The sequence below is a fragment of the Trachymyrmex septentrionalis genome, unplaced genomic scaffold, assembly GCF_001594115.1.
Source record: "Trachymyrmex septentrionalis isolate Tsep2-gDNA-1 unplaced genomic scaffold, Tsep1.0 scaffold11, whole genome shotgun sequence".
NCBI lineage: Eukaryota > Metazoa > Arthropoda > Insecta > Hymenoptera > Formicidae > Trachymyrmex > Trachymyrmex septentrionalis.
This window is the reverse complement of record NW_017304228.1, coordinates 5,821,838-5,833,904: the sequence shown is the minus strand read 5'-3', so window position 1 is coordinate 5,833,904 and position 12,067 is coordinate 5,821,838. Positions and strand designations below refer to the sequence as shown.

Below are 12,067 nucleotides of genomic sequence, written 5' to 3'. Positions count from 1 at the left end.
TCTATATATAATTAGTTTTTTTTAAATTCTTCCTTTTTTAAGAATTTCTGTATAATTTTATAACTTTCTTTTTATAAATTTCTTCAATTTTTTATATAATTTGGAACATTTGTCAGAATGCTAACAAAGTCTATATTTTTTCTAAAGTATTTTTTATGTATGTGTGAGTATTCTGAAATATTCTAAGATTTCTCATTCTATATTTTTTGAAGAAAATTTATAAAATTTGAAGAAATTGAAGAGGTATTTTTCAAAAATCTTTATGAATTTTTAAAATATGACATATTCTTACAAATATGAAATATTGTAAAAATTCTTTCGTCAGAGATTTTCTGCATCTATTTGATATTTCTGAAAATTCGTGAAAAAATTAGTCTCGAAATATTTGTTGCAATAAATCTATATAGGTTTTTTTTAAATCACCGGCGGGTAGTATATTTTCAAAGTTGGATCAATATGTAAGACCTAATTACAATTAACTTTTATTTTAAAGTTATAATTTAAAGTTAAATTCAATTATCCATTTAATTTAATTGTATTATACGTATCGGGTAATTATTTTAAAGTGATATTATTGTAATTACTTTAGAGAAAGTTGTCTTAGAGAAAGTACTAAGTCGTCAGTTATCACAATATGTAGTACACGTCCCGTTTAATAATCTGTAGGAAAAAGACGGACAACAATCAGTGGTGGGAGTTATTCGATCAGAATACCTCGCGGTTTTATTATTACAATGCAACGTCTCAGAAGACCGTATGGCATCGCCCGACAGACTGTGACATCATACCGTTGGCGAAACTTCAGGTAAAATAAACATTTCGATATCGTTTGATTTCATTTAACACGTTTCTTATACAATATTGGTGCTACGATGTGAGTCACATATTGATTGAGATACTCCGGTGCGTTCAAAGTACCGATAAAATCCAGATAAGATCGTGCCTCTCATTGGGGTATCTGCCGGGATCTATACTTACTTATGAATCACATAAAATCTGCGAGTTCCGCATATCCTCTCGCACGCGCGCAAGTGTATACATATTCATAGATGTGTGTAATGATTTGTGAGTTTCTCTGGAATAACGTACGTTACAGAACTCGTGTATCTTAAAGTGACGGAGATATAAGTGTGCAAGCGCGTCTGCTCTCTTCTCAGCTATAAATAGACGTTTGCAGCAGGGAGAAAAAACTCTGGTTTACATTATACTACAGTACTATCATGGAACTTCTTTCGTGATAATGTTATTAGTACATTTTAGATTTGACAAAAATATGGTTGCCAGATGTTCCGGAAAACTTATATTCTATGACACTTACCTACTATAATATATACAATTAAATATAACATTATAAATTACTCTCTATTTGTGTCATACGTTTTATAAAACATATTTTTTTTATTATTCTCCTACATTTTATATATAGAGAAGCTTAATGTTGGCGATTAATTATCATTAACTTATAATTATGTTTTAATAAAAAAATCCGTAAATTTATTTATAAATTCTTATATTTGTATAGACGCTAAAACAGAATACGGAACCTGCAAGCGGTAGCACATCCGATCAAAAGGTAACTGAGCCGAGAAAGAAAGAATCTGTTTCGACGCAGACGCAAACTCCTTCAGTTAGTCGATCGACACGATTCAACCATCAGGAAAATACGAATCTCACTCCGACATTGGTAAATTTAATTTTCTGAAAGATTAGACGATATATTTTGAGATTTTACATGGCTACATTTTTTCTCGTAGCAAGCTCTTTCTCTTGGTAGTGCAAATAAAACACGAACTTCTACGGTTGGCGTTGATCTTCAGACTTCTCCTCCTTCTCCGTCTCCATCCGCGAGGCGACATCATCATCACCATCATCATCACAATAACAGGCATCACAGGCACCATGATGTACCTACGACACGTAACAGACAACACAATCATTCACAGGATTCTGGTAGATCCAGCGACAGTTCCGTTTCGCATAGTAGAACCTCCTTGGAGTCGACCGGTTATCGTTTGTTGGACTCACCGCATAGGCATCATCATCGTTCAGCCGCGCAAACGCCGGTGAACACCGCACAATCCTCTCCTAGGCAGCACAGTAGTGGCACTCTGGAGACTAGATGCCACAAGAGCGGGACTCTCGAAAGTGTGAAAAATCAGAAATCTGTATCGTTAGTAGGAGAACCACCGCCACTGGGCCTGTCGCTTTCGACCAGTACACCCCTGTTTAAGAAGAAGACATTTGCTGATCCACAACGCGAAGGTAGGGCTGGAAACTTGGACCTAGACAAAAGTAAAAATGGTAAGGATGTATAATATATTTATGTTTTTATGCTTTTGCCATAATTATTTGTTATATGCAAGCCACACACACACACACACACACACGCGCGCGCGCACATCTTTCTTTGTGTCGATTGATTTTTCGATATTTTAGGCAGAGAAAGTAGTAGAGGCTCGTATGGTCCTGAACCGAGTACATCGCCATATCGCGATTCTCTGATGGAATCTCGAGTCTTCAGGCAGGAAATGCCACCATATCGTCCACCTGAGGTTCAACTTAGCCATAGTTACAAATCACAGAGCGAGAAGTATGGTTCCTTAATGGAGAGTGGCAATCGTTACCATAGGGATAGAGAACGGGAAATGCAGCAGCATCATCGGGAACGAGTCAATAGTCTTGACAAGACGAACCCGCCAAGCTTTTATCCGAGTTCCATGCACTCGAGAAACATGAATAAACAGCCGCAGGATGGTACAGGTAGCATAGGTAGAAGACATCATGGATGTTCCGCGTCGCTTTCGGAAGCGAATGTCAGGGACGTATATGGTGCAATGTTATCTGAGAGAAACGATCCTGCCAAGAGTCTCGGCAGATCTGCTGGCGTACATAGCGGTAATTCTTCAAAACAAAGAGGTCTTGAAGCGGTAGAGCGGGAGAGAGAGCGCGAGCGAGATAGGGAGAAGGAGTATAGGCGAAACACAGCGTGCAATAACTCATTGGATAGTAAGCAAGATAATCTTTATATTTCTTTCGCCACCTTCCTGTATATATGTGCATGTATCTTTTGCAATACATAAGTAATTATTATTTTACAAGGTGTGCCGCAGCCGTTGGGTCGTAGTTACAGTTTTGTGCAACAGCAAAAGCAGCAACAAAAGATGCAGCAACAGTTACAGCAACAGCAACAACAACAGCAGCAAGCTAGAAGGAGAGAACGAGACGACGATGCTATGCACGAACGTTACTTGATGATAAGTCAAACCCACGAACAATCTAGACAGAGACTCAGTAGTAACACTAGCAGTAGTAACAGCAGCAACAGCAGCAGTAATAGTGCCGCGGGTGAAGAAACTGAGGGTCACGCTGAAGGAGATGACAGCAAAAAGAAAAGAAGTAATGGAAATCCCAGTCCCCCGCCATCGCCATTTTACGGTAACCTTCTGGCTGATGCTGATCATCTGTTACCGTTACAACATTATATTCTTCAACAAGCAAAATTATCAGGTAATAAATAAAAAATTTTTATGATATTGCAAATTTTGTGCGATAGAATATGTTTTCTTATTTTTCTTCTTTTATTCACAATAGGTTGTTACAAGTTTGGAGATCCTTTATTAGTAGAAGAAGGGGAAGATTCTTTAGATGAGGAAGGTGGCAGAGGCGAAGGTATTGGCGGAAGAGGTGATGACGATTCCGATGATCAATTCGCCGATGACGAAGCGGCCAGCAATCAAGGCGATTCTTCCAGTCAAGAATATCTTGAGGATCATTACGCGGGTGAGATATTTCGAAGAGCATAAAATGTTATACGTTTTTATTAAACAGTTGTAATTAACGACGTATCTTGTATGTTTTTTAGATTTAGGTAATTACGATACCGCGGGCTTAGCGACTTATTATACCACAGCTGATACCCTGACAAGGCCGCAAGCGCGACCGCCTTCACCACCAAATATCGTGTCTCAGACGGAAGCGAGAGATAGCGTAGTGACCACTAGACAGGTCTCTGTACCCACCGTAAGTTCAACTCCGAGTATCGGTATAACGAATGTCGATAACACTGACCTGGAGGAAGCGCGGAGAGACGACAGTACGGGCGGTGGCGATATCGAAAAATACGCACAGGACAATCTCAATTTGAATTGCGGCAGACCAAAAGGACTGAGACTGCTATTTCGAAAGAAGTTTAGCGTTCGGGACATTCTCAGTTGGTCGAAAGATCCGATTCCGCAACCGATGCTTGCGATGGTGGACGGTGAGAAACTATTAAAAAGAGAGGCTTGCAATTTATTCCGATTGGTTCAAGTATATATGGGAGATCGCAAAGCAAATGTTGGTATGACATTGGACGGCGTCGCCATGGATATCGTGAATACCGCGTTCACGAAGCCGCCTCTGCGGGATGAGTTGTACGTTCAGATCTGCCGGCAGACGACGGAGAATCCGCGAAAGGAAAGCCTGCGACGCGGATGGGAATTGATGGCTGTGTGTCTGGCTTTCGTGCCGCCTAGCGCTACGTTCGAGCCTTACCTGGAGGGCTACATGAATAGGCATCGCGATCCTAACTTCCAGTTTCCCGAGGTCGCCAAGTGGCCAATACACGTGCAAGTCAGTCATTACGCGACCGTAGCCTGTAGACGATTACAGCGAATCGGCGCGCACGGTAAACGGCAGCCTCGCAAAGCCACGGTGGAAGATATCGACCAAGCGAGGGTAATAAATTGCACTAACAATTACTAAAATATCAATTACCGAATACAGATTAATTCACTTTGCATTATAATACAATATTCTGACATGTCCTTTGTGCTTTTCTCGTAGATACAAATCTTTCGCGCGTCTATGTTCGGCGCGACACTCTCGGAAGTAATGGCTTTACAAAGGGACCGCTTCCCGCTTAGAGAGTTACCATGGATACAGACTACGCTGACGCGCCAAGTGCTTGTGCGTGGTGGCACGCTAACTGAGGGTATCTTCCGGGTGTCCGCGGACGCCGATGAAGTCAGCGCGTTGAAATCCTGTCTGGACAGGTTTGAAGATGGGGCGATTCTGGCAGCTTCACAGGATGCTCATGCACCCGCCTCTTTATTGAAATTATGGGTACGCGAGTTGTACGAGCCGTTGATACCGGATTCCTTCTACGTAGAATGCGTGTCCATGCGGCATGACGATCCGGAAGCGTCTGCGGCAAATGTGGCTGCGCTTGTTGAACGTTTACCGGATCTTAACCGTCGTGTGCTGTGTCATCTAATACGCTTCCTACAGGTAAGAGGCCATTTTATACATAAATCGATAAGAGAAAGCCGAATGAAAATTTGTCTATTATTTTCACCGTGCGCTTGGCGATGTGCAACCATGTGATTCTAAATTTGTGTTTATATCGAACAAAATATCACGCTTCTTTAAACGAAGTATAAATCTATATACACAATAACGTTTAATGCTATACGCACGGTGAGAGTATGAAGACCCAAGAGCAGCATGCATTCAACATCATTGAATCAAATTGAATTGAACGTCTTTGGAGAACATTTGCTACGATACTGAAACAACTTTACAGATATTCGCTAGACCCGAGGTGGTCGCCCGTACTAAAATGGACGCCAATAATCTTGCGATGGTGATGGCGCCGAATGTATTGCGGTGTACGTCCCAAGATCCTCGGGTAATTTTAGAGAATGCACGGAAGGAGATGGCCTTCGTCCGTACTCTCATCGAGTCATTAGACACTGCTTGGGTCGATGATCTTCACTGACCGTATCCTATCGCCCTAGAAAAAAGTCCGCTCTAGACTATTATGCCAAATGAATCAGCTGTATAGTCACGTCTATTGTTAGTTATCTCTTTCTCTCTCTTTCACTGTTCTCAATTTATCTTCACACACTCTTCTTGTTTGTCCAGTCACCAGTTTTCCCCCATAGTCCTCCTATATAAATGTTCTTCGTAACGGTAATTTAGTGCTAAAGTCTACCAAGCTAATCGATCAAACCTGCTCCCTTATTTCCTATTTATTATTTATATACAGATTCTATGTTATATAACAGATTTTAGAGATTATATTAGATTATATTATGTATATCGCTATATTATATCATATTATATATTTTACCAATCCCTTGTTACCGCGTCGAACAAACGTGGACGGCTTTTTTACTCAATCATTGTTGAATCTCGTGTAAGATAAAAGAAAAGAATCATGTGTTACCGTGTATAGCTGCGCTCCGCGATAATCTTTTTGTATAAGCGACGGATTAACGTGTAAAGCGTTTTATCGAGGAGTAAACACTGCGAAAGATTAGCAAGCTGTAGTCGCAGGTGTGTTTCTTCCCCCGAGATCTCCAAGAACAAATATAACACATTTTACATAAACTTCCACGAACACACACAAATCTCACATATATTTTATAAAAATATCCCCATTTTATTTTTGTGCAATAGTATCCATACTTATAACTAATAAACTTTATTTTACAATGCAACAATCTATACAGATATAAAAAAAAATAGCTCGGAGTATTCTTGTCATAAACAAGAATTGTCTTTTCATTACATGTTTTGTACATTTTATTTATAAAGATTATGAGCAAATAGCAGTATAGTTTGTCGTCTTTGAGTCACCGCATTTTGCGCATCTTTTTTTTTTTTTATAGTTCTTAAGCAAGAGAATATCACAACTTATCGTTATATTTGTATTGTGAGAGACAATACGATAATCATATCATCGTATAAAACAGAATAAGTGTCTCAATGTATAATACATAGATCGGCTTAATACGAGCCTTACATTAGTGATCACTCAAGACTCTCTAGCGATAATCACATCTATAAGAAATTAATTTTAATGCGTTACGTCTACTGTTATATACAACATGTACATAGTAAATGATCAATACTAATACTGAAGAATCGTTACCAAAAAGAAAAAAAGCATAGCGAGAAGTTAAACTTTTCTATCGGAAGCACGCTCGCGGCTTTGATTTCGCATCTAGGCGTCTATTCGCTAAGAATTTCTCTTCCTACGAACTGCTTTCGCAATCAATCGCGTTATTAGAATCTAATCTTCGCCGACGGGACAGATCTCTAGGAACTCGGTTACAGATGTGTAGAGCAGCGAGTTGCGTCAGATCGTCTCGTCGATAGAAGTGCTAATTGGTAGCTCGTGCCGTTGGGCCGCATTTGAAGAAAGCGGCAGATCGCGATAAATAGAGAAAGAGAGCACAAGTACATAAAACCGCCTCTCCCGTTGCTATATTGTCGGCGAAAGAAATTACGAGGGTTACGAGGGGCCGCGATTCTCTCGTTTCGTTTCATCATCATTATCGTCGTCATCATCGTTGTCCGACTTTCAAGAACCGCCTCTGGATAGTAGCAGCTGCGTTTTGTAATTATATGACGCGCCCAAAATGCGATTTCCCGCCGCGGAACGGATCGTCAGCAATTGTCGACGAACGTGGCGGTGGATCCGCTCGCGATCTCTGCGTACTCCTGCCTGCTAGCCGAGCAGAGCTTGCTGGAGAAATCCGCTTCGCGTTTTCTAAAAGCGGAACAAAGTTAAGTATGTACGTACAAGAAGATAATCCCAGACCGTTATTGGCTGCATCCAGCAGAAAAAGCAGTTTTTGTAATACAGATAGCATACAAATCTTCTGCGAATGTTCTATAAATATTCTAAGAATATTCTACAAATGTATATTAAAAGTACTGTCAAATATTAATGGTATATTCATAGTATATTCAAACGGCATATAATTATAAATGTTCTGTGAACATACGTAATATTTTGTACAAAGTTTCATGGAATATGCTACGTATTTTTATACGAATATGTTAAGGAACATTCTATAAATGTTTTCATTATGAATATCTGAATAGAATATTTTATGTTATATTTATAGAACATTTGATTCAAATATTACGAAAAATATTTGTATTTTATGAGAATATTCATCGAATGTTTTGTGATATTTGGAAAGATTCTTTAATACGGACGGTTTTTTGCGTCTTTAATGTCTTACCGAATTTAGTATAAACTAATCATATTATCTTATAACGGTTGCAAAACTACTTTTCTGCTAAATGTAGCAGTTGTCACGCTCTAGTTTCTCACCCTCTGCCCGGAAGATCCATAGCATCCACTTTGACGCTGTTAACGTACAGACGATCATTACACCAGAAGAAGCACAGGGACCTGGGCTGCAGCACGTCCATGTCGTAGACCCAGGAGAGCTCAATCCGTCGGATCTTACCGATGTTGCCGATGGAACCGGTCGGATGAGCAACGACCATCCGCGCGGTCGATCCGTGCTCCAGTTTCATGTAACCGCTGCGGGGGAGGGATAGCCCGTTAAAAAATAGTGGCAGGTAGAAAAGAGCTGGACGGTGGTGGAGGGGGAGGGGAAAGGGGGGGGGGCTATCGAGTGCGAGATTGAGTCAGGTCGTAAAATAATTTACGGGCACACGTCGGTCTCTCGCGATCGATGGTTTCGCTCGGAATATGCGCGAGAATATATATTCTCCGTTTTTATGTGTGTGCTTGTTGTTTACGATCACGCAGCATCGGTTGTGCGAAGTGTGAAATTAAATATACATATATAGTTGCCCTGATAAAAATTTTTCTTAGAATCCTTTATATATATATATTTATGTTGAGAAAGTCCAGTAAATAAGTATAAGTCAAAATGACGAAAAATAATATCAGCTTGTTTGCTGAACTTTCTCAAAGCATTTCGTCAAAACGACGACAAATAACGTTACGCAGAGAATTTTTTCTTAGAGTTTACCCTGAAAATATGGTAGTTCTGGGACAACACTGTATTTCGAAGAATTTTATGTAAATTTCTCTTATTCATTAATAAAACTACAATAAAATATAAAATAAATTTGATTAATTTTACTAAAGTTTACATGGTAAAATTCTTTAAAATATTATATTGTACCACAACTATCATATTTTCAAGATGAATTTTAAAAGATAATTCTCTCCACGTAAAGTAGCTGGTTTGCTGGGAGTCTATATACATCTTTTCTAAAATATTTCAAATACATAAATTCTGAAATATTTAAAAATTTCTCAGTCCATCGTTTCCGAAGAAAACATATAAAATCTGAAAAGGTTTAAGATATTTTTCAGGAACTTAAGACATGATACTTATTTTTCATAAATTTGAGACATGATAAATTCTTAAAAATATACAATATGTGGTCTATATTAATTCTTCTGTATAGTATACGCATAACATAAACTATATTCTAAATACATACATTTATCAATTCAAATGAAGTATGAATATGCGGACCAATGAGAATTTTTTTCACCAGGGTGGCGGTTAATTTGTATTATTAATCTTCGCAGTCGCATGATCAAGAGCGACATAGACGAATGTGGGTTTTCGAAGCGATAACGTTCGTCAGCATGATTACTTACCTGGGCGTAAGATCCATGTTGCGTATCATGCCTTTGTCGGCGTGAAGAGTGACTTTCATGAAGCCCTGCACCCAGCTCTCCGCGGTCGGCGGTCGGGCGAGGTTGATGGTAATTCTATAATGTCTTCCTAAAAAGTGATTATGATCGATATCAGAGAGTATCTCAAGAGAGATCGAGGGAGGAGAGAAGAGAGAAAGAGAGAGAGAGAGAGAGAGAGAGAGAAAGGGGGAGCTCCGTTTATTGCTTTTATCGCGGTACGCGCGCGGAGAAAGTCGTGTCTTTCGCGATAGAGAAAAGCCGCATTGCTCAGTAGATATTCTTCTCTTCGCATCGATGGCGAGAAGTTAACAGACGTCTATACAGGCAAATTGAATAAATTTCGATCGAAATTAACGTTCATATTTGGCGGGCAAGATTTTTAATTGCGATTGCGATATTTCTTGTGTATGACACTTTTATGATGTACAACCAAAATACCTATTTAAAAGCAAGAGAACATTGCATTGTAATGAAACATTGTAATGGAAAGCTGATGATCTCGACGATGTTCTTAAGCTGCAGTTATTATTACTGGGAAAGTTAATAGTTATCGTTTTTAATTTTATAACGTCAAAATTCATCAGCATTAGTATAAGCAGTCTTAATATCGAAGATTATATAGCCAACCTGTGGATTATATGTATCTGTAGGTACTAGAAATAGCGTTTGAATTAATTTTCGTTAACACCGTTTAATCCTCCGGAGCTAACAAACTCTACGAGTATTACAGTTATTGACGTTGGATTTGTAAGACTCATTTCATTTAATTGAAAGGCTCTTCATTTGTTAATTGAAAGGCTCTCTAATCAATTTCAAGGGACTACCTAAGTGGAACAACAAACCATAATAACGTTAAAATGACATTAAAATAGTAATGATTGAAAAGTAAATGATTGGAAAATGACCTTTATTCATCATTTTGGAGTCATTTTGATGTCATGATGACTTGTGTTCTTCTTGAGCAAAATGACATAACTCGTATAAAAAAGAATGTATGTAAGACCAGTATTCATAGTCAGTTCTTATTTTAAGATCGTCTTAAGTAATATCTTAAGATAGTAATACAGCCCTCCTTAATTCGTAATATCTTAAGTCTTAAGACGGTCTTAAATATAAGAATATCAGTATATTTTAGAGATTATTTAAGAATAATCTAAATTTGCAGATGTAACATAAAGAAAATTTGAATTGTTTGACATTTTTGACCGAGAGATTTATAATTGAGTGGGTTTAATAGATCTAACCTCCGGAAGATTAGACCTCCAGAATCTGCTCAACCGCTTTCACCAGATATCGTACTCACTGCAATACGGATCATCCTTGCCCGTCATAAAGAAGAATTTGGAGCCCAACAAGGACGAGATATCTTGTCCCATGGCTTGGCGTTTTATCAGCGCAGGACTGGTATCCGCGTGGTAACCCATCACGCCGCAGCTCAGGCTGTTGTTGCTCTTGCAGGAGAAGCACTCGCCTCGCAAGAAGCTCGCGTAGCTCGAGCACTCGTGCGCCACGTACTGGCACTTGGAGTTGATGCTCTCGATGAAGAGCTTGAGCGCGCGCACGTGGTTGCAGGCGACCAGGACGCGCGAAGCCTCCTCGAGGCCCTCTCGTATTAAGGTAAGCGGCAGCGATGGCGTGGTCTCGCTCAGATCCGTGCAGCCGGGCTGTTCCTTGCCGTTGTTAGGATAAAAATCCAGGTGCCCGCAAGGCTGGCTCATCCCATATCCTGGAAGGCCTTGCCATGTACTACGTTAGTTTAGAGAATGTGACTCACAATGGGAACGCGACGGAGCTCCATTTATTAGAGAATTTATCGAAACGATGACTGACGAATATAATATTGTTACATATATGTTTAATAAATAAGGATTTTATCAAATAAAGCTATATCTAGAAAGAAAAAAATCTGGTCGTATTAATTGAAAATTGAGTAGATTCAATTATGTCTTGGAAAATAAACGAAGCAAGATTCTTCTATAAATTACGAGATAAGCATGATTAAATTCTTCCTGTTAAATATACTAGAATTTCTTGATAATAATATTAAAATTATTTAGTTTGATCAATATAATTTTTTAATAAAAAAAAAGAACATCTAGTGAATACATTAGAAATTTTTTTTAAATCTGTTCACGTTTGCTTGAAATTTCCAAAAATTTTTACACTTAAAAGGAGATAAATGTATACTTGGGCATTGAAGAGAGAGAAAGCGAAGCTGCAAAAAGCATAAGCAACGGACCTATAGATTCAACTAAAAATAGTAGATAAATCCTCATATTGAAATCTATCAAATATTCTAGCTATAAAATATCAAACCAATTATGATAACCAAAATTTTATTTGGTCTCACCAAAATAGATTCTACTATGGTCTTGTTTGTGTAATCAAAATATCTTTCTTCGTAATAGTATTATTTTTGCTTTCACACATTGAGATATTTCTCTTTTTATTTTAAGAAGTTTTTGAATTACCACAAGTTTTCATGAGATTTTATAAATTGACGAACTTAATTTTCGGAATTCTTGTCATTCACCAAGTTATAAGTGTTTTATGTTCTTAGTTGATTGGAAAATTAAACATTAATTTTTTCGTAATTCTAGA

At 38.5% G+C, this 12,067-nt stretch overlaps 2 protein-coding genes across 7 annotated transcripts in view; one reads left to right on the top strand and one right to left on the bottom strand.

Moving 5' to 3' along the window:
• Nucleotides 1–6,020, top strand: part of LOC108749869 — a 9,877-nt gene extending 3,857 nt beyond the window's left edge. For 3 of the 4 annotated variants that reach the window (XM_018488885.1, XM_018488879.1, XM_018488894.1), the window contains exons 3-11: nt 667–805; nt 1,523–1,684; nt 1,755–2,301; nt 2,437–3,006; nt 3,100–3,507; nt 3,592–3,780; nt 3,863–4,716; nt 4,825–5,268; nt 5,564–6,020. In XM_018488885.1, coding sequence (XP_018344387.1) covers nt 667–805; nt 1,523–1,684; nt 1,755–2,301; nt 2,437–3,006; nt 3,100–3,507; nt 3,592–3,780; nt 3,863–4,716; nt 4,825–5,268; nt 5,564–5,758 — 3,508 coding nt within the window. In that variant the 3' untranslated portion in view covers nt 5,759–6,020. The remainder of the gene's footprint in view (nt 1–666; nt 806–1,522; nt 1,685–1,754; nt 2,302–2,436; nt 3,007–3,099; nt 3,508–3,591; nt 3,781–3,862; nt 4,717–4,824; nt 5,269–5,563) is intronic. The other variant, XM_018488870.1, reaches the window with a different exon arrangement.
• Nucleotides 6,021–7,424: 1,404 nt separating this feature from the next.
• The window catches only part of LOC108749890 (pancreatic triacylglycerol lipase-like), a 38,851-nt gene continuing 34,208 nt past the window's right edge, over nt 7,425–12,067 (bottom strand). For 2 of the 3 annotated variants that reach the window (XM_018488916.1, XM_018488907.1), the window contains 4 exons: nt 10,770–11,201; nt 9,428–9,554; nt 8,111–8,326; nt 7,425–7,537 (listed from right to left, as the gene is read on the bottom strand). In XM_018488916.1, the coding sequence (XP_018344418.1) occupies nt 7,435–7,537; nt 8,111–8,326; nt 9,428–9,554; nt 10,770–11,201 (878 nt within the window). In that variant the 3' untranslated portion in view covers nt 7,425–7,434. The remainder of the gene's footprint in view (nt 7,538–8,110; nt 8,327–9,427; nt 9,555–10,769; nt 11,202–12,067) is intronic. The other variant, XM_018488924.1, reaches the window with a different exon arrangement.